This window comes from Pongo pygmaeus, chromosome 9 (genome assembly GCF_028885625.2).
Source record: "Pongo pygmaeus isolate AG05252 chromosome 9, NHGRI_mPonPyg2-v2.0_pri, whole genome shotgun sequence".
In the NCBI taxonomy this organism is placed as follows: Eukaryota; Metazoa; Chordata; class Mammalia; order Primates; family Hominidae; genus Pongo; species Pongo pygmaeus.
The window spans coordinates 19,880,866-19,904,807 of record NC_072382.2 but is presented as its reverse complement, the minus strand read 5'-3'; the positions used below and the strand labels follow the sequence as shown (position 1 = coordinate 19,904,807).

General features: G+C 44.9%; 1 protein-coding gene across 50 annotated transcripts in view; it reads left to right on the top strand.

The window, feature by feature from the left end:
* The window catches only part of MADD (MAP kinase activating death domain), a 61,209-nt gene that overhangs the window by 20,563 nt on the left and 16,704 nt on the right, over positions 1 to 23,942 (top strand). For 11 of the 50 annotated variants that reach the window (XM_063671867.1, XM_063671862.1, XM_063671852.1 and 8 more), the window contains 12 exons: positions 192 to 378; positions 474 to 624; positions 935 to 1,141; positions 2,860 to 2,913; positions 4,189 to 4,289; positions 5,797 to 5,880; positions 6,198 to 6,356; positions 18,866 to 18,974; positions 19,246 to 19,308; positions 19,547 to 19,667; positions 19,773 to 19,878; positions 21,995 to 22,105. In XM_063671867.1, the coding sequence (XP_063527937.1) occupies positions 192 to 378; positions 474 to 624; positions 935 to 1,141; positions 2,860 to 2,913; positions 4,189 to 4,289; positions 5,797 to 5,880; positions 6,198 to 6,356; positions 18,866 to 18,974; positions 19,246 to 19,308; positions 19,547 to 19,667; positions 19,773 to 19,878; positions 21,995 to 22,105 (1,453 nt within the window). The remainder of the gene's footprint in view (positions 1 to 191; positions 379 to 473; positions 625 to 934; positions 1,142 to 2,859; positions 2,914 to 4,188; positions 4,290 to 5,796; positions 5,881 to 6,197; positions 6,357 to 18,865; positions 18,975 to 19,245; positions 19,309 to 19,546; positions 19,668 to 19,772; positions 19,879 to 21,994; positions 22,106 to 23,942) is intronic. The other 39 variants (XM_063671856.1, XM_054439607.2, XM_054439620.2 and 36 more) reach the window with 11 other exon arrangements.

The window sequence follows — 23,942 nt, the reverse complement described above, 5'->3', positions numbered from 1 at the left end:
GGGGTGAATCAGCAGCGGTGGGTATTTGGGCAAATCGGGTGCTCCGGAGAGGTGGGGATGTGGTGGACTTGGACATTCAGAGACATGGCTTTGTGTTTTACCCCTGGAGGCAGTCATCTAGTCTGGGTGAAAGGTGGGGGGTGCTCTGCAAAGGAGCTGATGACCACAGAAGCGGTGTGTGGACCCTGTAGTGAGAACCAGCAGTTCCTGAAGGAGGTGGTGCACAGCGTGCTGGATGGCCAGGGAGTTGGCTGGCTCAACATGAAAAAGGTGCGCCGGCTGCTGGAGAGCGAGCAGCTGCGAGTCTTTGTCCTGAGCAAGCTGAACCGCACGGTGCAATCAGAGGACGATTCCCGGCAGGACATCATCCCGGATGTGGTCAGTGTTGGGGGTAGGGTGTCGGAGTAACTGGAGAGAGGGATGTGAACACCACAGGCAATTTGCCAACGCTAGCCCCTGGGTTATTGTTGCAGGAGATCAGTCGGAAGGTGTACAAGGGAATGTTAGACCTCCTCAAGTGTACAGTCCTCAGCTTGGAGCAGTCCTATGCCCACGCGGGTCTGGGTGGCATGGCCAGCATCTTTGGGCTTCTGGAGATCGCCCAGACCCACTACTATAGTAAAGGTAGGGATCGTGCCTGCTGGGCACCACGCCATCCCTAACTCTCCCACTTGTCTCCCGAAGAGAAAATATATTTGTCCCCAGGACACGTCTCCCAGCGCCACGCTGCTTCCCATCAGGCTTTGGGATTTTATTTTCTAGTGCATGTTTATACGCAGTGGCTGTTCTTTGTTATGAAAAATAGGACATTAGCTCATCTTTCCTTGAACTTCTTCCATTCCACACCCTCCTGTATCCTGGCTCCTCCCACCTCATATCTGCACCTTGATTCCTACTCACTACTTCTCTTGACTTCTTGATGTTTTTCCCTCAGAACCAGACAAGCGGAAGAGAAGTCCAACAGAAAGTATAAATACCCCAGTTGGCAAGGATCCTGGCCTAGCTGGGCGGGGGGACCCAAAGGCTATGGCACAGCTGAGAGTTCCCCAGCTGGGACCTCGGGCACCAAGTGCCACAGGAAAGGGTCCTAAGGAACTGGACACCAGAAGTTTAAAGGAAGAAAATTTTGTAGCATCTATTGGTACGTATCAGTGTGTTTGGTGCGGTGGAGGGGTCCTGGCTTCTTAAATATCCCTTTCTCCTCAATTCATCCAGAATCCTGCCTTTCTCTGCCCCATGCTTTGCTTCCTAAAGAGGGAAGGGGGTCTGTGTCCATTTCTGGTGGTGTTTCTTTGTACTTCTCTAGTCTTTATGCTTCATCCACAGCCACCCCCCACCCCGTATCTTAGATGAAGAATGGAAGTTTTGTTTAGAGGGCCCAGTGAGGCTTACTGCAGGGGATGTGAGCTGTACTCCTGGCCCCTCCTTTTATTTATGTCTGCGTTTCTTCACATAGTGGAGAGAATTCCTGAAAGTGCTCAGGAAGTTTGATGCATGTTTGGGCTATAAAATTATGACATTTGTGTCTCTGAAGCCAGTGTCCTCCCATCCAGCCATTACACTGCTCTGGAATGTGCTCCTCTGGGGGATGTCTGGCAACCCCATTTCCCTGGGTTCTGGATCTTTGAGGTATAGGTTTCCAAGTCAGTTCTTTAAACGCTTCTTCACTGGACTTGATTAAAATCTCGTTTACATTTGGTGTTTCTCCATTCCCACAAAGGCAGTGCCTTAGTGAGCTTTCTAGGCATCACCTCTGTTTGGCTCACTCCCTGCTTGACTTTGAGTCATCGAGGTTGGATCTTTCTTTTTCTGGTTCTGGGTCCCTAGGCACTCTGCTTCCAGCTGATGTCTCATTGCCATGGCCATTAGCAGTTGCCATATGCTCCCATAAATGGTGACGTGGAACCAGATTCCTTTTTAGGGGAGCTACACTTCCCTAGCCAGCAGAATATTATTCTAGTAGCAGTCAACTCCTGGCTTTCTCCTGCCTCATGTGATGTTCTAGAGAAAGTACTGACCTGCTAGTCTGGAGGTCTGGAGTTTTAGTCCCATATCAGCCTCCAACTAGGAATGCAACTTTGGGCAAATAACTTCACCTCTCAGGGTCTCTGTTTCTTCATCTGGGAAATGAGGAAATCATACTAAGTACACTCTGAAGTTCCTTCCAGGAAAAGAATTGCTGTGGTTGTCATTCTGTCTGCTTTCCCCTATGAAGATGCTTGTCTTGACCATTTTATGTTCTCTGTCACCTCAACTGGAGGCATTTTTCCAGGTCACTGGTGGGTAGGGCAGGTAGGGGTGAGTTGGTTTCTTGAGGAGCAATGAGGAGGGATGCTAACTGCCTGCATGAATTGGCCTTTGTCCAGTCCAGTGAATCAAACAGATTGGTGTTCATGCTTCTGAAACTCTGGCTGCTTGAGGTGTTCGTCTGTCTCATCTGGAATCTGAAAAATTGCCCTTCTCCAGCTCATTTGGCAGAGAGAGTGTGGCATGGTGGGAGTTTAAATGGATCCTAAGTTACATGATCTTGATCAAGTGCTCCAGCCTCTTTAGGACCAGTTCCTCATGCAAAAATGAAGGAGCTTTGTTAAGGGCCCTTCCAGCTCTAACATTCTGCAGGGTTTTTACTGCCACATTGGGATTGGAATTAGAAATTTGGAATCTGTTCATGAGTTTGGGTGGAGGGGTTAGATCTCTTGTTTTCTGCCCCTTCTCCCCATGAAGATATCCTTGTATCTCTTGGTTGGTAATCCACTGCCTGAGACTGAATCGACTTGGGTGGGTGGGTTTCCATTTCGTCTGTCTGACCAGCCTCTGACTCTCTGTCTTTCTCTCCTGCTTGCATTGCATCTGGGGTAGAATTGTGGAACAAGCACCAGGAAGTGAAAAAGCAAAAAGCTTTGGAAAAACAGAGTAAGGAACAAATGCCTTTTCCTGTTCCCAAGTCCTCCATACCTGCCAACTCCCCAGGCCCAGTTGGGGCAGGCTCCCTTTGTCAGCCCCACCCCAAATTTGCTCTTAGGGAGTGTTTGGAATGGCAGCAGGTAGGTAGCATGTGACTCCTAGGTGTGTGTAGACCGCTTCTTTCCCGCTCCCCTCGTGTCAATCAGGCTATAACCAGGTGTCTACTGAATACAACTCCCCAGAACTTGGTTCTCTGTTGCTTCAGAGTTGGTGGGGAGAATGTTTGCCTATTTTAGTGCCCCCCATTGGCTGATATCTCCCACACCTGTTAGAAGGCCTGTGGGCACAGTTGGCAGAGATGGTTGCTGTCCCTCCATGTTGAGTCTGTAGCTGCCCCACTCTCTGGTGGCTTGCCTAGGCACGCTTTCTTGCTTTCTGTCATTCTGTCCTTCTGCCATATCATTGTGGGTGGGTGGGGGACAAGGGGGGTGGTTTTCATCTCAAACGTAGAAGTTGTAGGATGGAGGTAGGCAGTGCCCACCAAAACAGCTGGTGTTTCTTATCTCATTGGGCCTAACCTTTTCTACCTACTTTAGACACATTTGTTTGGGAAGCATTAAGGGACCTGGGGACCATTAAATGGTTTCAGGTACCAGTGAAGCTCAGACTGAGCTTGGAATGTGGTTTAGACATTTGTTTGTGGAGCTTTTCTTTTTTTTTTTTTGAGATGGAGTCTTGCTCTGCTGCTCAGGCTGGAGTGCAGTGGTACGATCTTGGCTCACTGCAACCTCTGCCTCCAGGGCTCAAACAATTGTGCCTCAACCTTCCGAGTAGCTGAGATTACAGGCGTGCACCACCACGCCCGGCTAATTTTTGTATTTTTTGATAGAGACAGAGTTTCATCATGTTGGCCACGCTGGTCTCAAACTCCTGACTTCAGGTGATCTACCTGCCTCAGCCTCCCAAAGTGCTGGGGTTACAGTCATGAGCCACCATGCCCAGCCTTGTGGAGCTTCTCTGTTTTAAGATGATTTGCTCAGAGTTTTCTCAGGTTGAGAAGATGGCTGGAGAACCTGTTGAGACCAGGTCTGATTTGTCCTACTTGGTTCTTAAGGCATCTGGGGACCTCTTTTTCCAGTGGGTCGTGAGTGGGGGGTAGTCCTTGGAAAGGTGACTGGGATGGGCTGAACAGGTCTGGGAACAGCCTGTGCTGCTGTCCCACCCCCTTTACCAGCCTGCCCGTAGCCTTTGTGCACGGAGTAACAGAAGTCTTCCCCTACTCAGGGCCTGAAGTAATCAAACCTGTCTTTGACCTTGGTGAGACAGAGGAGAAAAAGTCCCAGATCAGCGCAGACAGCGGTGTGAGCCTGACGTCTAGTTCCCAGGTTTGTGACAACCTTGTTGAAATTTGCAAGTATTAAATATGCTGTTTCAGAATACTTCTTTTTTTTTTTTTTTTTTTTCAGAATACTTCTTTAAGTTAAAATAAAACAGCCGGATGGCCGGGCACAGTGGCTCACGCCTGTAATCCCAGCACTTTGGGAGGCCGAGGTGGGTGGGTCACCTGAGGTTGGGAGTTCGAGACCAGCCTGACCAACATAGTGAAACCCCGTCTCTATGAAAAATACAAAATTAGCCAGGCATGGTGGTGCATGCTTGTAATCCCAGCTACTCGGGAGGCTGAGGCAGGAGAATCACTTTAACCCGTGGGCGGAGGTTGTGGTGAGCCGAGATTGTGCTGTTGCACTCCAGCCTGGGCAACAAAGGTGAAACTCCGTCTCAAAAAAAATAAAAAAAAATAGCCAGGTGCGGTGGTTCATGCCTGTAATCACAGGACTTTGGGAGGCTGAGGCAGATGGGTCACTTGAGGTCAGGAGTTGGAGTTGGAGACCAGCCTGGCCAACGTGGTGAAACCCCATCTCTACTAAAAATACAAAAGTTAGCCGAGCGTGGTGGCAGGCACCTGTAATCCCAGCTACTTGGGAGGCTGAGGCAGGAGAATCACTGGAACCTGGGAGGCAGAGGTTGCAGCGAGCTGAGATCGCGCCACTGCACTCCAGTCTGTGCCACAGAGTGGGACTCCGTCTCAAAAAAAAAAAAAAAAAATTAAACAACAACCTCAAAACAACATAAATATCTAATGATAAGGGAATTATTAAATAAGTATAATAGATCCACGTAATGGAATATTAGTATCCATTAAAGATTATGTTTTCAAAAATTTAGTGACGTGGGAAAATGTTTAACAAAGCTACATATAGTGTGATTCCAATTTTATTTTTAAAATGTATTGAGAAAAAACTGAAAGGAAATATACTAAAAACAGTGGTTAACGTGGGAGGTAGATTTACAGCTTGTTCTTATTTCCTTATTCTTTCATGTATTTTCTACAGTGAGCATGTACTTCTTTAACGCATTGTTTTTTGTTTTTTTGGTTTTTTTTTTTGAGACAGGGTCTCACTCTGTCGCTTCAGCTGGAGAGCAGTGGTGTGCTCTCCGCTCACTGAAGCCTCAAACTCCTGGGCTCAAGTGATGCTCCCACCTCAGCGTCCTGAGTAGCTGGGACCACAGGCGCCCACCCCCATGCCTGGCTAAGTTTGTGTATTTTTTGTAGAGATGGGGTTTCACCATGTTGGCCAGCCTGGTCTCCAACTCCTGGGCTGAAATGATCCTCTCACCTCAGCCTCCCGGGCCACTGTGCCCGGCCCATTTCTTTTTTTTAATTACAAAAGTTGTACATATTTTATATTCTGGAAACAAAAGTTGCTCGTGACTTCTCTAAGGATGATAACAGAAGGGTGGGGATGGGGAGAAAGAAAAAGGTACAGTATTTCTGTGGGAAACTAAGAGGAGATTGGACACCTCCCCTAATGTTCCTGTGTCTTGTTTCAGAGGACTGATCAAGACTCTGTCATCGGCGTGAGTCCAGCTGTCATGATCCGCAGCTCAAGTCAGGATTCTGAAGTTAGCACTGTGGTAGGGGAACACCACACTGGCATCTTGGTGGGTGGGGTGTGGATTTCCCCTTTGGAAAAGGGTGCTACTTTCTCTTTGGAGGCTGCTCTGAGTCTCAGGTCAGCATGGTTCTCATGGTGGAGATGTTTACCATCATAGGTGTGTGTACACGAGATTTCACCCAGAGCTTCTCATCTTATAAAGAAGGTACTTCCAGAGGCTATCTGACACACCTTTGAAATTTAATACTTTTTTATGGTGGCAGGGAGCTCTAACAGCTTGGCATTTCTGGGGCCCATCCCTGGGGACTGTCTTTTACTACCTTTTTTCCCTTCCAGGTGAGTAATAGCTCTGGAGAGACCCTTGGAGCTGACAGTGACTTGAGCAGCAATGCAGGTGATGGACCAGGTGGCGAGGGCAGTGTTCACCTGGCAAGCTCTCGGGGCACTTTGTCTGATAGTGAAATTGAGACCAACTCTGCCACAAGCACCATCTTTGTAAGCTTTGTTTATTAACAAAAGAAAACAATTTCTTTAATGGGGGAGGGAAGCAGGCTAGAAAAGAATGAAAGTTAAGAGACACTAAAGAGGTAAAGGTTAAATAAGGAAGAGGTAATCCTCTTATATTTGGCTTTAAGGAAAACATTTCTTAAAGCTTTGTTCAGAGTCATTTGACTCACGATCTGGGGCTTTTAGAACCCTCTCCTGAATCATTGATGAGTTAGGCTTCCTTCCCAGTCAGATAAGGGCTTTGAATCCTCTGTAGTATTAACCCCCAGGTTTAACACAGGCAAAGCAATACCTTTGTGGCAATGTCAGGACAATTACAGCTCTCGTTTAGTAGCAGTCTGCCTATTTCTATGGACTATCCAGTTTTATTTTGGTCACTGCTCTATTTATAAATAAAACAGCATTTTATTTTAGTGTATTCCTAACAGTTATTTGAAGTTTTCATTCATTAATAAACATCCGTGAAGTGATTTACTAAGTGCCAGATTTTGCTCTAAAGAAACAGGGATGAAAAAGACGTTTCTACTCAAGAAGTTTGTGATTCACTATATTGCTGTGAGTAGTCTCTTCTAATAGGTGAGGGGAACAATGCCTTAGGAAAAAAGAACTTCCCTAGATCACACAGTAAGCCCCATGATCAGCTGGAAGGAGATGAATTCTTTTTAGTCCTTGCCTTAGACATCGGGCTTTTTTTTTTTTTACACAGAGTCTCACTCTGTTGCCCAGGCTGGAGTGTAGTGGCACAATCACTGCTCACTGTAGCTTTGACCTGTAAGGCTCAAGTGATCCTCCCACCTCAGCCTCCCAAGTAGCTAGGACTACAGGCATACACCACCATGCCTGGCTAATTTTTTAGTTTTTTGTAGAGATGGGGTTTCCCTCTGTTGTCTAGGCCAGTCTCAAACTCCTGGGTTAAGTGAGCCTCCTGCCTTGGCCTCTTAAAGTGGCATGAGCCACTGTGCCCAGCCTCTGCTTTTTAATGTGTATGTGCCTCTATAGGCTGTGTTAAAACACTGATAGACTTGCTGCTTTATTAAACAGAGATGAGAATGGATGTTCTCTACAAGAGCTTATACACATAGGTCCTTATCTTTAAGGCCTATAGGGAAAAAGGAAGATAAAATTTAAATGAAACCAACTATTTAAAACTGGTTATCATTCCCACCCCCAGAGCCTTGTGTTTTTAATAGAGTCAGTGACCTCCCAGAGTGAAGATTGGGAATAGAACTGAGAGGCTACTCAAGTTAATGGGCCTTAACTCTCTCTGAGTCTGAACAGACTGATTGGCTGATTGAGTGATTGATTTTTCTTTTGTGCTGACAGTTTATTAGGGGTTTTCTTTTTTTTTTTGAGATGGAGTCTTGCTCTGTCACCCCAGGCTGGAGTGCAGTGGCGCGATCTTGGCTCACGGCAAGCTCTGCCTCCCGGGTTCACGCCGTTCTCTTGCCTCAGCCTCCCAAGTAGCTGGGACTACGGATGCCTGCCACCATGCCCAGCTAATTTTTTGTATTTTTAGTGGAGACGGGGTTTCACCATGTTAGCCAGGACGGTCTCGATCTCCTGACTTCGTGATCTGCTCGCCTCGGCCTCCCAAAGTGCTGGGATTACAGGTGTGAGCCACCGCGCCTGGCCAGGGGTTTTCAATAATGTTTTCTTTTCTTTTCTTTCTTTTCTTTTTTTTTTTTTTTTTGAGACAGAATCTTGCTCTGTCACCCAGGCTGGAGTGCAGTGGCGCGATCTCGGCTCACTATAATCTCCACCTCCCAGGTTCACACCATTTTCCTTCCTCAGCCTCCCGAGTAGCTGGGCCCACAGGCGCCCGCCACCATGCCCAGCTAATTTTTTGTATTTTTAGGAGAGATGGGGTTTCACCGTGTTAGCCAGGATGGTCTCAATCTCCTGACCTCGTGATCTGCCCACCTTGGCCTCCCAAAGTGCTGGGATTACAGGCGTGAGCCACCGCACCCCGCCTTCTTTACATATTAGTTCAACCTTCACCCCAAAATCTAACCATGGATCGTAAAAATTAAGTTGGCAACGGGACTAGCTGTTTACCTTTAGATGCTTTTCAAGCCAATAAGGATGACATTTGTGGTGGAAGGAGCCAGAGTAATAGGAAAATTACTTCTCTTCACTTAGAAGAAAATCCTCCACCTTGAGCATATTCTGAACTTTTCACTATAAGACATCTCAGTGCTTGCTTGTACTCTTCAGCTGCATAACTGTGAAGATAGCAACCATCAGTTTCTCATAAATGGAAGTGGCAGTGAGAACTGTCTACAGCAATTTGGCTTCAAGGCCTCTGTAGAGGCCCATTATTCCAAAACACCTGTTAGCCATTTGTATGTCTTCTTTTGAGAGAGATCTATTCAGCTCACTTGCCCATTTTTAAATAGATTATTTGTGTTTTTTTGCTGTTGAGTTTTTTCTTTCTTGTATATTCTGGCTATTAATCCCTTGTCAGATGAATAGTTTGTAAATATTTTCTCCCATTCTGCAGACTGTCTCTTCACTCATTTCATCGTGTCCTTTGTTGTGCAGAAGCTTTTTAGTTTAATATAATCCTGTTTTTGCTTTTGCTTTTGTTGCCTGTACTTTTGAGGTCTCCATAAACTTTTTGCCCAGACCAATGTCCTGAAGCATTTCTGCTACGTTTTCTTCTAGTAGTTTTATAGTTTTGGGTCTTACAGTTAAGTATTTAATCCATTTTGGGTTGATTTTTGTATATGGTGAGAGCTAGGGGTCTAGTTTTATTTTTCTGAATAATGGATATCAAGTTTTCCGAGCACCATTTATTGAAGAGATTGTCCCTATCCCCAGTGAATATTCTTGGTTCCTGTGTCAAAAAACAGTTGGCTATAAATATATGGATTTCTTTCTGGGTTCTCTATTATGTTCCATTGGTCAATGGGTCTGTTTTTTATGCCAGTAGCATGCAGTTATGGTTACTATAGCTTTGTCTTATATTTTGAAGTCTAGTAGTGTGATTCCTTTTTGCCCAGGATTGTTTTGGCTAAAAATTCCATATGAATTTTAGGATTGTTTTTTCTATTTCTGTGAAGAATACCCTTGGTATTTTGGTAGGGATTGCATTGAATCTGTAGATCACTTTTGGTAGTATGGTCATTTTCACAATATTCTTCTGATCCATGAACATGGTATATCTTTCCATTTTTTCCCTGTACTCTTTGTTACATCAGTGTTTTCTATTTTTCCGCATGGAGATCTTTTACCTCTTTCATAAAAGATAAATTTCTCCTAAGAATTTCTTCTTAGGGCATTAATTTGTGGCTATTGTAAATGAGATTGCCTTCTTGATTTCTTTTTCTGCTATTTTATTGTTGGTATATAGACACGCTACTGATTTTTATATGTTGATTTTGTATCCTGCAACTTTATTGAATTCACTTATTAGTTCTGAGTTTTCTAGTGGAGATTTTAGGGCTTTCTTTCTTTTTTTTTTTTTTTTTTAAGCTAGAACCAGGCTGGAGTAGTGCAGTGGTGCAGTATCAGCTCACTGCAACCTCCACCTCCTGGGCTCAAGCAGTCCTTCCATCTCAGTCTCCCGAGTAGCTGGGACTACAGGCATGTACCACCATGCCCAGCTGATTTTTGTATTCTTTGTAGAGACAAGGTGTTGCCATGTTGCCCAGGCTGGTCTAGAACTCCTGGGCTCAAGCAGTCCACCCGCCTTGGCCACCCAAAGTGCTAGGATTAACAGGTGTGAACCACAACACCCATCCTGCTTTTAGGGACAGTTTGACTTCCTTCTGTCCAAGTTGGATGCCCTTTATTTCTCTCTCTGGCCTGATTGCTTTGATTAGCACTTCCAGTTGAATAAAAGTGGTGGAAGTAGACATCCTTGTCTTGTTACAGATCGTAGAGGAAAAACTTTCATCCTTTCCCCATTCAGTATGATGTTGATTGTGGGTTTGTCATATATGACTTTTATTGTTTTGAGGTATGTTCACTCTGTACCTAACTTGTTGAGAGCTTTTATCATGAAGGAATGTTGACTTTTATCAAATACTTTTGTATTTGGTATTCGTTCTTCTTTAAATGTTTTTAGAATTCTGCATTGAAGCTATTGGGTCCTGAGGCTTTCTTTTCTTTTCTCTTTTTTTGAGACGAAGTCTTGCTCTGTTGCCCAGGCTGGAGTGCAGTTGTGCGATCTCGGCTCACTGCTACCTCTGCCTCCTGGGTTCAAGCAGTTCTCCTGCCTCAGCCTCCCAAGTAGCTGGGATTACAGGCGCCTGCCACCACGCGTGGCTAATTTTTGTATTTTTAGTAGAGACGGGGTTTCACCATGTTGGCCAGGGTGGTCTGGAACTCCTGACCTCAAGTGATCCGCCCCCCTCAGCCTCCCAAAGTGCTGGGATTACAGGCGTGAGCCACCGTGCCCGGCTTTTTTCTTTGAGACAGAGTCTCGCTCTGTTGCTCAGGCTGGAGTGCAATGGTGTGATGCTGGCTCACTGCAACCTCTGCCTCCCAGATTCAAGCAATTCTCATACCTCAGCCTCTTGAATAGCTGGGATTACAGGTATTCACCACCATGCCTGGCTAATTTTTGTATTTTTAGTAGAGACAGAGTTTCACCATGTTGGCCAGGCTAGTCTTGAACTCCAGGCCTCAAGTGATCTGCCTGCCTCAGCCTCCCAAAGTGCTGGGATTATAGGTGTGAACCACCGTGGCCTGTGATGGGAAGCTTTTTATTACAGATTCAATCTCATTACTTAAAATTAGACTGTTAAGGTTTCTGTTTCTTGGTTACATCTTGGTAGGTTGTATATGTCTAAGAATGTATCTGTTTCTAATTTGTTGGCATATAGTTATAGTCTCCAATGATTTTTTGTTTTTCTGTGATGTCAATTGTAATGTTTACTTTTTTGTTTTTGGTGTTTTCTTGGCGGAGGTCTTTTTACTCTCTCTTTTTTTTTTTTTTTTGGTTAGTCTAGCTCTAATGGTTGTGGATTTTGTTATCTTTACAAAGATGAACTTTTCATTTTGTTGATTATTAATTTATTTATCTTGAGATGGAGTTTTGCTCTTGTTGCCCAGGCTGGAGTTCAGTGGTGCAATCTTGGCTCACTGCAATCTCCACCTCCCGGGTTCAAGTGATTCTTCTGCCTCAGCCTCCCAAGTAGCTGAGATTACAGGTGCCCACCACCACAACCGGCTAAATTTTTTTTTGTATTTTTAGTAGAGATGGGGTTTTGCCATGTTGGCCAGGCTGGTCTCAAACTCCTGGCCTCAGGTGATCCACCCATCTCAGCCTCCCAAAATGCTGGGATTATAGGCATGAGCCACCACGCCCAGCCTATTTTTTTAAGTCTCAGTTTTATTTCTGCTCTAATCCTGATTATTTCTTCTAATTTTGGGTTTGGTTTGTTCTTGCTTTCACAATTCTTTGAGCTGCATCATTAAGTTGATTTGAAATCTTCCTACTTTTTTGATGTAGACGTTTATTGCTATAAGCTTCTTTCTTAATACTGCTTTTGGTGTATCCCATAGGTTTTGGTATGCTGTGTTTTTATGTTCATATGTGTGAAGAAATTTTTAAATTTCCTTCTTAATTGCTTTGTTGACCCATTGGTCACTCAGGAGCATATTGTTTAATTTCCATTTATTTGTATGATTTTAAAAGTTTCTTGTTATTTATTTCTAATTTTCAGAGCACAGTGTTCCCTTGTGGTCTGAAAAGATACTTGCTGTGATTTCAGTTTTCTTAAATTTCTCATTATACTTATTTCGTGGCCTAATATGTGGTCTGTCCTAGAGAATGTTCTGGGTGTTGATGAAAAGAATGTGTATTCTACAGCTGTTGGATGGAATGTTCTGTAAATGTCTGTTAGGTCCATTTGGTCTAAAATGCAATCTAAATGTAAAATGCAGTTGAAATCCAGTGTTTCTGGGCTGATTTTCTGTCTAGATGATCTGTCCAATGCTGAGAGTGGGGTATTGAAGTCCCTAACTGTTATTGTATTGGTGTGTATCTCTCCCTTTAGATCTAATAATACTTGCTTTATATAGCTGTTCTGTGTTGAATGCATATATATTTGCAATTGTTGTATCCTCTTGTTGAAGTGATCCGTTTGTTATTACATAATTACTTTCTTTGTCTCTTTTTAGGTTTTTTTTTTTTTCTGAGACAGAGTCTCACTCTGTCGCCCAGGCTGGAGTGCAGTGGCGCGATCTCTGCTCACTGCAACCTCCGCCTCCTGGGTTCAAGCGATTCTCCTGCCTCAGCCTCCCAAGTAGCTGGGACTACAGGTGCCCGCTGCCACGCCTGGCTAATTTTTGTATTTTTAGTAGAGACAGAGTTTCACCATATTGGCCAGGCTGGTCTCAAACTCCTGACCTTGTGATCCGCCTGCTTCGGCCTCCCAAAGTCCTGGGATTACAGGCGTGAGCCACAGTGCTCAGCCTCTTTTTAGTTTTTGACACAAAGTCTGTTTTATCTGATATAATTATAGCTACTCTTGCTTGCTTTTGCTTTCTATTTGTGTGAAATATCTTTCTGCATCCCTTCACTTTCAGTCTGTATGTGTCTTTACTAGTGAAATGAGTTTCTTGTAGGCAGCATATAGTTAGGTCAAGTTTTTTTTTTTTTAATCCATTGAGCCAGTCTACCCCTTTTAAGTGAGGGAATTTAATCTATTTACATTCAAGGTTGTTATTGATAGTGTGGACTTACTCCTGTTGTTTTGTTAATTGTTTTCTGATTATTTTGTATGTCCTTTGTTTCTTTCTTCCTCTCTTATTTATCATTATGGTTTGGTGGTTTTCTGTAGAGATAAGGTTTGATTCTTTTCTTTTTCTCCTTTGTGTGTCTGTTCTAGCAGTGGATTTCATACTTTTGTGTATTTTCATGATAGTAATTATCATATTTTTACTTCCAGAAGTAGGACTCCCTTGAGCATGTCTTGTAAGGGTGTGATGACTTCCTCATTTTTTTTCTTGTCTGGAAAAGACTTAGTTTATCCTTCATTTCTGAAGCACAGCTTTGCTGGATATAGTATTCTTGACTGAAAATCTTTTTCTTGCAGCGCTTTGAATATATCATCCCATTCTCTACTGGCTTGTAAAGTTTCTGCAGAGAAATCTGTTAGTTTAATAGGGATTCCCTTAAATGTGACTTAACACTTTTCTCTTGCTGTTTTTTTTTTTTTTTCCTGAGATGGAGTCTCGCTCTGTCGCCTAGACTGGAGTACAGTGGTGCGATCTCGGCTCACTGCAAGCTCTGCCTCCCGGGTTCATACCATTCTCCTACCTCAGCCTCCTGAGTAGCTAGGACTACAGGCGCCTGCCACCATGCCCGGCTAATTTTTTTGTATTTTTAGTAGAGATGGGGTTTCACCATGTTAGCCAGGATGGTCTTGATCTCCTGACCTCGTGATCTGCCTGCCTCGGCCTCCCAAAGTGCTAGGATTACAGGCGTGAGCCACCACACCCGGCCTTCTCTAGCTGTTTTTAGAATTCTCTCTTTGACTTTTGACAATTTGACTATAATGTACCTTGGAGAGGACTTTTTTTTTTTTTTTTTTTGAGACAGTCTTGCTCTGGCACCCAGGCTGGAGTACAGTAGTGTGATCTTGGGTGACTGCAACCTCTGCCTCTTGGGTTCAAGCTTTTCTCCTGCCTCAGCTTCCTGAGTATCTGGGATTACAGGCATGCTCCACCACGCTTGGCTAATTTTTTCATATTTTTAGTAGAGACAGGATTTCACTGTGTTGGTCAGGCTGGTCTCGAACTCCTGACTTCAAATGATCTGCCCACCTTGGCCTCCCAAAGTGCTGGGATTACAGGTGTGAGCCACCGCATCTGGCTGGAGAGGACTTTTTTGGGTTGAATCTATTTAGGGACTTTTGAGTTTCCTGGATCTGGCTGTCCATCTCTCTCCCCAGACTTGGGAAGTTTTCAGCTATTATTTCATTAAATAAGTTTTTTAAGCCTTTCCCCTTCTCTCTTTGGAAATCCAATAATATGAATATTTGTTTACTTAATGAGATCCCCTAAGTGTTGTAGACCTTCTTGACTGTTTTCCATTCTGATTTTTTTCCCTCTGACTGAGTAATTTCAAATGACTTATCTTCAAATGTAGAGTCATTCTTCTGCTTGATCAAGTCTGCTGTTGTAGTTCTGTATTGTATTTTTTCCTTTTTTTTTGAGATGGAGTTTCGCTCTTGTTGCCCAGGCTGGAGTGCAATGGCACTATCTCGGCTCACCTCAACCTCCAACTCCTGGGTTAAAGCAATTCTCCTGCCTCAGCCTCCCAAGTATCTAGGATTATAGGCATGTGCCACCACACCTGGCTAATTTTGTATTTTTTAATAGGGACGGGGTTTCTCCATGTTGCTTAGGCTGGCCTTGAGCTCCCAACCTCAGGCGAGCCACCCACCTCGCCTCCCAAAGTGTTGGGATTACAGGCGTGAGCCCCCACGCCTGGCCCTCTATTGTATTTTTTAAACTTTATTCATTGAATTATTCAGCTGCAGGATTTCTGTTTGGTTTTTTGTTATGATTTTTATCTCTTTGTTGAATTTCTAATTCATATCATGAATTGTTTTTCTGATTTTGTTGAATCATCTATCTGTATTTTCTTGTATCTCATTGCATTTCCTTAAGATCATTACTTTTAATTTATTTTCTGGCAGTTAATTGATTTCCTTTTCGTTGGGGTCTATTACCAAAGAGTTATTATGTTCCTGTGGTGGAGTCATATGTCCTTGTTTTTTTCATGTTTCTTATGTCTCTGTGTTGATACCCCACATCTGGCAGAACAATTACTTCTTCCAAACTTTCTGGAGTGGCTTTCATAGAGAAAGACTTTCACGTGCAGTTGGGTTTTAGTGTGCCAGTTGGGAAGGGTATGGCAACTCTGTTTCTGGATAGATGTAGTGGTATATTTTCTGTGTAGCTTCTTCAGCTGCATTCAACATGAGCAATAACTATGGGTACCTCAAGAGTCCTAGGCTATAGAAGTGTGGCAGTGGCAGTGGTGGTATATGTTGTTAATATCCTTGGTGTCAAGGAGTTTTGGAGTCCTCCTATTCTTATTTTCCTCACAATGGAGTGACTCAGCCAAGAGAACCCCTCTTGGTGTCAGGTCTGACTGACATGGCCTACAAGCAGCTGCAGAGGCACTGGGTTCCAGGTACAGATGCGTGGAGTAGCTGTGGAGTCAGGGTTCCAGGCTTAGGGTCTCACAAACCTATTGTGGCACCTGGGTATTGGGATGCAGATTTGCTCTCTGTGGCAAGGTTGGATGCAGGTTGCCCACAGAGCCAGGATCTGAGGCACCTGCTAGCAGCTCAGGCCCAGGGGACTGGCTCGTAACTGCGATTCTAATACTGGGGGATAGGCCATAGCACTGGCCTTACTCTGTGGGAGAAGGGGTGCTCTGGAGGTTTGGGCCTAGGGAGCAGAGTACAGCTGCAATTCAGGGATCTGAGCCAGTAGGGCTCAGTGGCAGCTCAGGTCCCACGGAATGAGGCACCATGTAGTAGTGACTCTAGACTCCAGGATGGTGGGGCTTGGCTGTATCCCAGACTCTGTGAAGCCAAGTGCAATGGCAGCGAATACCCCAGCGTGGCAGAGCACAGCTGTCATTTGGGCTCTGGGGGTCAGGGAGCAGCACAGCCATGACTCCACTCCCCAGGAAGAGGGTATCTTAGCAGCTCAGACTCTAGGGGCAAGTCCAGTTCCAGGGAAGCAGGGTACTAGAGTTGTTTGGCTAGGGCAAGGTATCCCAGCTCAGCCACCGCTCTGTTTCCTGGGACATGGGATACTGTTTCAGCTCAGCTCTGGAATGCGTAGCTGCTCAGCTTGGCCAGCCACCAATTCCCCTGGGGACAATGTGCTGCTTTAGCACAGGCCTAGTGTGAGCATGACTGTTCTGGGTGACCCAGGCCCAGTATCCCTGGAATGCAGGGTGCCGCTTCAAGTTAGGTTCTAGGATGCATGACTGCCCTGGGTGGCCAGGGCACCATTTCCTGGGATACGGATTGCTTCTTCACCTTAGGCACCAGGGAGGCCTGACTGCTCTGAGCAGTCTAAGTACTGTTTTCCCAGTGGATAGGGTACTGCTTCAGCTGCAGCCCAAGGGTAGTGGTGAGGGGTAGGTGGAGTGGCTCTGCCTCCACTTGGCACCTTGGAGAATCATGTAATAGCTGCTCACAGCTTGGCTTAGATTGTCAAGACATCAGGCTGGAGTGGTTTGTTGGTGGCTTAGCCTCAGGAATGAAGGGGAGCTGTGGCCATCTGTCCCAGAGCAAAACACATTCCCACTGTAGCTCCACTTCCAAGATGGCATAGCACAGTAGCTGCACAGGCCACAGGGGCTGGTGCATAGTATTGGCTCCTTCTCTGGAGGGAGCACAGCTGTATGGACTCCAGGCAGCTCCTTCAGCTGGGCTTAGTCCCTAGAGGACTGTAGGGAAGCCAATGGTGAAGTCTGTAGGTGTCCAAGGTGCGGGTGGCAGTTTCTAGAATTGTCTTGCTTACTTCCTTGCTGTAGGGAGAAGTTCCTCCTTGTTCCCAGCTGATCCTAGATGGGGGAAGGGGAATGGGGGGGGGAGGCCTGATGTTGCCATCTGTTCTCTATGTGGCCATCTTAAGTTTCTGTGCTCATCAGCATTCCTGTCACCCTTCTGATGCACCCCCGCAGTCTCCCTCAGTTATTTTTGTTAAAAGTGCAGCTGTTTATTACTCTACCTCTCTTTGTGAGGGGGATGTGCTTTAGGGGCTGCTTGGCCATCTTGCTGACATTACTCCCCTAGGCTGTTTTTTTTTGTTGTAACTTTTTAAAAATATTTATTTATTTATTTACTTTTGAGACAAGGTCTTGCTCTGGTGCCCAGGCTGCAGTGCAAGGTGCAGTCCTGGCTTGGTGCAGTCATGGCTTACTCCAGCCTCAAACTTCTGGGCTCAAGCAATCCACCCACCTCAGCCTCCCAAGTAGCTGGAACTGCAGGCATGCACCATCCCTCCTGGCCGAGATTTTTATACTTTTTTTTTTTTTTTTTTTGTAGAAACAGGGTTTTGCTATGTTGCCCAGGCTGGTCTTGAACTTCTGGGCTTAAGTGATCCTCCTGCTTCATCCTACCAAAGTGCCAGGACTATAGATGTGAGCTATCATGCCTGGCCAAAGTGAGCTGCTTTAATAAGAGTATTTAAAATTATTCCAGTGTATTTTAATTCCAGATGTATTAAGATAGGTATGATGGAGTATCGGTCTTGCAGGAAGCCATTCAGCTTCAGTGTGCTACGTTTTCTGGCATCTTTCTGGGACAAATTCATACTTGTTCTGTGCTGGTGAGCAAGGGCTCTTTATGCAGAGCTGCTGAGTGTAGCGACCTAATTTTTTTTGCTCAAACAAGGCTGTTTTAATAAGAAATAAATTATATAAAGTCACGTGATCCATTTAGTAAAATACTGGGCTGTGAACCAGGAGACTGGTATTTAGTCACACTGATTAGGTCTTACCCAATAACCTTTGATCAGTTGCCTCTCTACTTACTCTATTTCATGTGTTGTGAAATGGCATGATATTACCTACCTCTGATCTAGTTGAAAATCTTTTTTTTTTGAGATGGAGTCTCGCTCTGTCACCCAAGCTGGAGTGCAGTGGTGCAATCTTGGCTCACTGCAACCTCTGCCTCCGCCTCCAGGGTTCAAGCGATTCTCCTTCCTTAGCCTCCCAAGTAGCTGGGACTATAGGTGCGTGTCACCACCCCCGGCTAATTTTTTGCATTTTTAGTAGAGACAGAGTTTCACCATGTTAGCCAGGATGGTCTCAGTCTCCTGTTGTGGTGATCCCAACCACCTTGGCCTCCCAAAGTGTTGGGATTACAGGCGTGAGCCACCGCACCCGCCTGAAAATCTTTTCATGAATAGAAAATCTACTCAGAAGTAGCAGATGAAGTTAGTGATATTTTTTAGGGTCAGTAAGAGTTGATAGGAAAGAAGAAATGAACATTTTTCAATTACCAGCCAGGTGGTAGGCACTGTTAGGTGCCTTATATGTATCTTCAAATTTAATTCTTGTAAAGTAGTCCTATGAGGTAGGTATTATAACCTTCCTTTGACAGATAAGGAAAATGAGGCTCAGAGAAGCTGATTTTTGTACCTAAGGTCACATAGCTAATAAGAGGCACGGATCTGAACTTTGGTCAGTCTGATGGCAAACCCTGGGTTCTTTCTGCTGTGTTATGTTGCTACACAGAGAATTAATCTGATTGTTGTTTTTGTTGCTTTAAAGAGAAAATAATCTTACAGAGACTAAGGAGTAAAGATAAGTCAAAAATGAAAACTTTATTGTACAGTTTAGGAGGCAGTAACAGAAAGCAGCATAAGTGGACTTGCAGAAGCAGGGGTAGTGGAGTTTATGTTGCTAATGGATGGTGACTGGTGTGAGAGCCTCTTAGTGAAATGCTTGGTTTCCTTTGCCTCTATTCGTTGCTACCTCTGGCCACTGACCTATCACCTCTTCTCTCTAGGGTAAAGCCCACAGCTTGAAGCCAAGCGTAAAGGAGAAGCTGGCAGGCAGCCCCATTCGTACTTCTGAAGATGTGAGCCAGCGAGTCTATCTCTATGAGGGACTCCTAGGTGAGAAACACACTGGGAAGGCCCTTTGCACTGGAGAAAGCCAGGGGAGAGGGTCACACTGAACAAGTAGCTGGTTGTCTTTCTGCTGATCTTAATGCTGACATTAGATAGCAGTTTTATACCTGAAGCAAGCGACTTACTGGGTCCAGAACAAGTAGTGGGTGAAAACTGGACAAGATTGGGTTTTGGTGTTAATCAACAGCCTCTGCCTTTCTGTCTTCCTTTCTTTCCTTTCTTGCTACCATGGTCCTTCCTGCTCTCAAATTGGCAGGAAGGGACAAAGGATCCATGTGGGACCAGTTAGAGGATGCAGCTATGGAGACCTTTTCTATAAGTAACCACATTTATTTGTGTGCTGTGTTCATCCCTCCTCCTTGGGAGGGACTGGGCCTTACTTGGAGGCATCTGGGGCTGGTGGCAGGCATGTTAGATCTGGGGTAGAACGATTGTGTTTCCTTTGCCCTGGAATTTGTAATGATTCTCTTTTATCTGGATTTTACTCTTTATTTTTGTTTGGCAGCTATATTCTTAAATGTTAAATGGGCCCCCTAAAAAACCTTTATTCTATGCAGGCAAAGAGCGTTCTACTTTATGGGACCAAATGCAATTCTGGGAAGATGCCTTCTTAGATGCTGTGATGTTGGAGAGAGAAGGGATGGGTATGGACCAGGGTCCCCAGGAAATGATCGACAGGTATGGGGCTTAGGAAACCATTGGGAATCAGCAAACTCAGCCACCTCCCAGTTAGTTCTGTGGTCTCCCACTTGAGGGCTGACTTGTGCTTGGTCGTCTCCTTAGGTACCTGTCCCTGGGAGAACATGACCGGAAGCGCCTGGAAGATGATGAAGATCGCTTGCTGGCCACACTTTTGCACAACCTCATCTCCTACATGCTGCTGATGAAGGTAATGTCAATTTTGCTGTGTCCAGCTCCGCTGATCCTAGAAGGGCAAGGCTTGTTCCTGTCGCCTAAATTTCGGGGTAGCTGGGAAGCTATCAAGGTATCTTACTTAGGGCTGTCTTCTTGATTGAAAGTCTGAGGCCTCTCTGCCGGGTTACAAATGTTCCATTTATCTGAAGCTGCCAGCCTGTTTTACTAAGGAGTGTTGTAGAAAGAACTGATGATTCTCTTTTTTTTTTTTTTTTTTTTTGAGACGGAGTCTTGCTCTGTTGCCGAGGCAGGAGTGCAGTGGCTCAATCTCAGCTCACTGCAACCTCCGCCTCCCCAGTTCAGGTGATTCTTGTGCCTCAGCCTCCCAAGTAGCTGCGATTACAGGCGCACACCACCATACCCAGCTAGTTTTTGTATTTTTAGTAGAGACAGAGTTTCACCATGTCGGCCAGGCTGGTCTCAAATTCCTGACCTCAAGTGGTCCACCCACCTTGGCCTCCCAAAGTGCTGGGATTACAGGCATGAGCCACTGCGCCTGACCAAGAACTGATGATTCCGTACTATTTATTTATTTATTTATTTATTTATTTTTATTTTCATTTTTTTTGAGACAGAGTCGCACTCTGTCACCCAGGCTGAGTACAGTGGCGCGATCTTGGCTCACTACATCCTCTGCCTCCCGGGTTCAAGCAGTTCTCCTGCCTCAGCCTCCCAAGTAGCTGGGATTACAGGCATCTGCCACCACACCTGGCTAATTTTTCTATTTTTAGTAGAGACGGGTTTCACAATGTTGGCCAGGCTGGTCTCTCGTACTTCTGACCTGAAGTGATCCTCCTGCCTCAGCCTCCCAAAGTGCTGGGATACAGGTAGGAGCCACAATGCCCAGCCATTATTTATTTATTTTGAGATTTATATGGTCTCCCTTTACTAAGTAGTTTTAGGATGCCAATAGAGCTTCCCACAAAATACAATGAATTAATTTTTTTTTTTACAATAGTAGATTTTAAAACCTTAGAAAGGATGCTCAGGACCAGGCGCGGTGGCTCATGCCTGTAATCCAAGCACTTTGGGAGGCCAAGGCGGGCAGATCACCTGAGGTCAGGAGTTCGAGACCAGCCTGACCAATATGGTGAAATCCTGTCTCTACTAAAAATACAAAAGTTAGCTGGGCATGGTGGCTCATGCCTCTCTAATCCCAGCTACTTGGGAGGCTGAGACAGGAGAATCGCTTGAACCTGAGAGAAGGAGGTTGCAGTGAGCTGAGATTGCACCATTGTACTCCAGCCTGGGCAACAAGAGCGAAAATCCATCTCAAAAAAAAAAGAAACAATGCTCAGAATTTGTTTTTCAGCACAGCCCTATATCTTATAGAATTTTCTATAGTTATAAAAAGAGCCACCCATTAACAAAGTAATAGTAGATTTTAACTTGATTTGGTTGTACTTGGTTTTATAGCTGTGGAAGAAGTATGTTACCAAGTAGAAGAGTTCTGCTCTGAAAGGGAAACATAAGTCTGGAGTTCATGGGTAGAAGAGAATAGTTTGGAGAAGGAGCCACTGGGTTTCTCCTCTTCTGTTCTCCCCAACCTCCCTAAGTGTGAAGGGATCAGTTGATCAAATGCAGAGAATGCCCCTAGCATTCTTGGTTTGCTTCATTTCCTGGTGTAAGTTGCACTGTACTCTGTGGAATTTGGAGGGTACCAGTTGACTCTGGCTGGGAAAGGATGATGATCCCTAACCTTCAGAGATGTCTTGGCTACCCAGTCTGATGTTGCCACTCTAAGTCATTGTTCCTGAATTACACAATGAAGGGCCTTGGGAGTTTTTAGAGCCCTTGTAGGGATGAATGTTGTGGTATTGAGTGGGGATAGGGAGAAAGTGTCCCCTGGAACCAGAACTGCTCTAAGAGCCACTTTTCTGCAGAAGCTAACTAGAGACAGAGCCAGGACTTTTCTTCCCCTCATGGTGGCAGAATACACAGTTGAAAGTTTTCTCCCATGTTCAGTGATGTGGTCTTTCAGAATTCCACTTCTCTCAGATGGTGGGAAGCCCACTTGTACGTTCTTTTCTCTCTGCCTCAGTCGAGAGGAGAGCAGATCGCTTGTTAAGAGTCCTGTGTTGGCTTTTCAGGTAAATAAGAATGACATCCGCAAGAAGGTGAGGCGCCTAATGGGAAAGTCGCACATTGGGCTTGTGTACAGCCAGCAAATCAATGAGGTGCTTGATCAGCTGGTGAACCTGGTAAGCACGTCTGGCCACCCCTTAGGCTTCCCCATGGGTCATTTCTTGGTTTGTGTCGCTTGCAGTCCATTTCACCCCTGGTTTTGAAAATGGAGCAGTTGTCTTTGACTCTAAATGAGGTGTTAGTCCCTGTGTTCTGTGATGGGATTCTCTATATAAAACCATCGTAGTGCATCAGTTTTGATGTGTGGTCTGTGAACTGCTGAGGATTCAGAAGGTGAAAACGATTTCAAATGATTGTAAAATGTTATTTGCTGTTTTCATAGGGTTACATTTGCACTGATGGTACCAAAGCAGTGGTGGGTAAAACTGCTAACACTGTAAACCAAGTGAAGACAATGGCCCCAAACTATGCCAGCAGCCATTGTATTCCTTGCCTTCATATACTCTCAGTTTTTCATTTTTGTTTTGTTTGTTTTTTGAGACAGACTCTCTGTCGCCCAGGCTGGAGTGCAGTAGCGCAATCTTGGCTCACTGCAACCTCCACCTCCTGGGTTCAGGCGATTCTCATGCCTCAGCCTCCCAAGTAGCTGGGATTACAGGCGTGTGCCCCCCCACCCAGCTAATTTTTGTATATATATATATTTTTTTTGAGACAGAGTTTCACTCTCTTGTTGCCCAGACTGGAGTGCAATGGCGCAATTTTGGCTCACTGCAACCTCTGCCTCCCGGGTTTAAGCAGTTTTCCTGCTTCAGCCTCCTGAGTAGCTGAAGCTCCTGAGGTTATAGGCATGCATCACCATGCCCAGCTAATGTTTGTATTTTCAGTAGAGATGGGCATTCCCCATGTTGGCCAGGCTGATCTTGAACTCCTGACCTCAAGAGATCTGCCTGCCTCAGCTCCCAAAGTTCTGGGATTACGGGCGTGAGCCACCGCACCTGGCTTACACTCTTAGTTTTTTAAAAATGCCAGTTGTACTTATAAATGTCCTTGAAGAAGCAGTGAAGACTGTTACTTTTATTAAATCGATTGATTAATTATAAATGTTTTTAATATTCTTTGTGACAAAATGGGAAGTATACATAAAGCATCTCTGTTGCAAACCCAGTATGATGGTTGTTTTGAAGAAAAGCAATTTGCGGCCTTGATTTGTTCACCTTGAGTTGCAAGTGAACTTAATCGCTTTGTTCATGGAACATCATTTTTACTGGAAAGGACAATTAATAAACCATGGTTATTCAGAGTACCCAACTGGCAGACATTTTCCTTCAGTTAATCAAGTGAGCCTGTTGTTTCAGGGAAAACAACTGACAGTATTTGTTGCCAATGATAAGATTCAGCTTTTAAGTGAAAATAAGAATTTTGGCAGAGTTTTGACTTGAAGCTTCCCAATATTTAGAGACTTTTCTAATGAGATTGGTGGTGATATTAATGAATGTGAGTTTTTAAACATTGATTTAATATTACAAAATATGTCAACATTTGGAAGAGCTGTGTAACTTAGTGGAACACTATTTTCTTTCTTTTTTTTTTTTTTTTGGAGACGGAGTCTTGCTGTGTGGCCCAGGCTGGAGTGCAGTGGCACGATGCCGGCTCACTGCAGCCTCCGCCTCCTGGGCTTCTGGGTTCAAGCAATTCTCCTGCCTCAGCCTCCTGAGCAGCTGGGAGTACAGGCGTATACCGCCACACCTGGCTAGTTTTTTTTTTTTTTTTTTGTATTTTAGTAGAGACGGGGTTTCACCATGTTGCCCAGGCTGTGGTCTTGAACTCCTGAGTTTAGTCCGTCCGCCCACCTTGGCCTTCCAAAGTTCTAGGATTACAGGCATGAGCCACCGCACCCAGCCAACAGTATTTTCCAAATACCAATGTATGATGTTATAAACTCAAGTATGGATA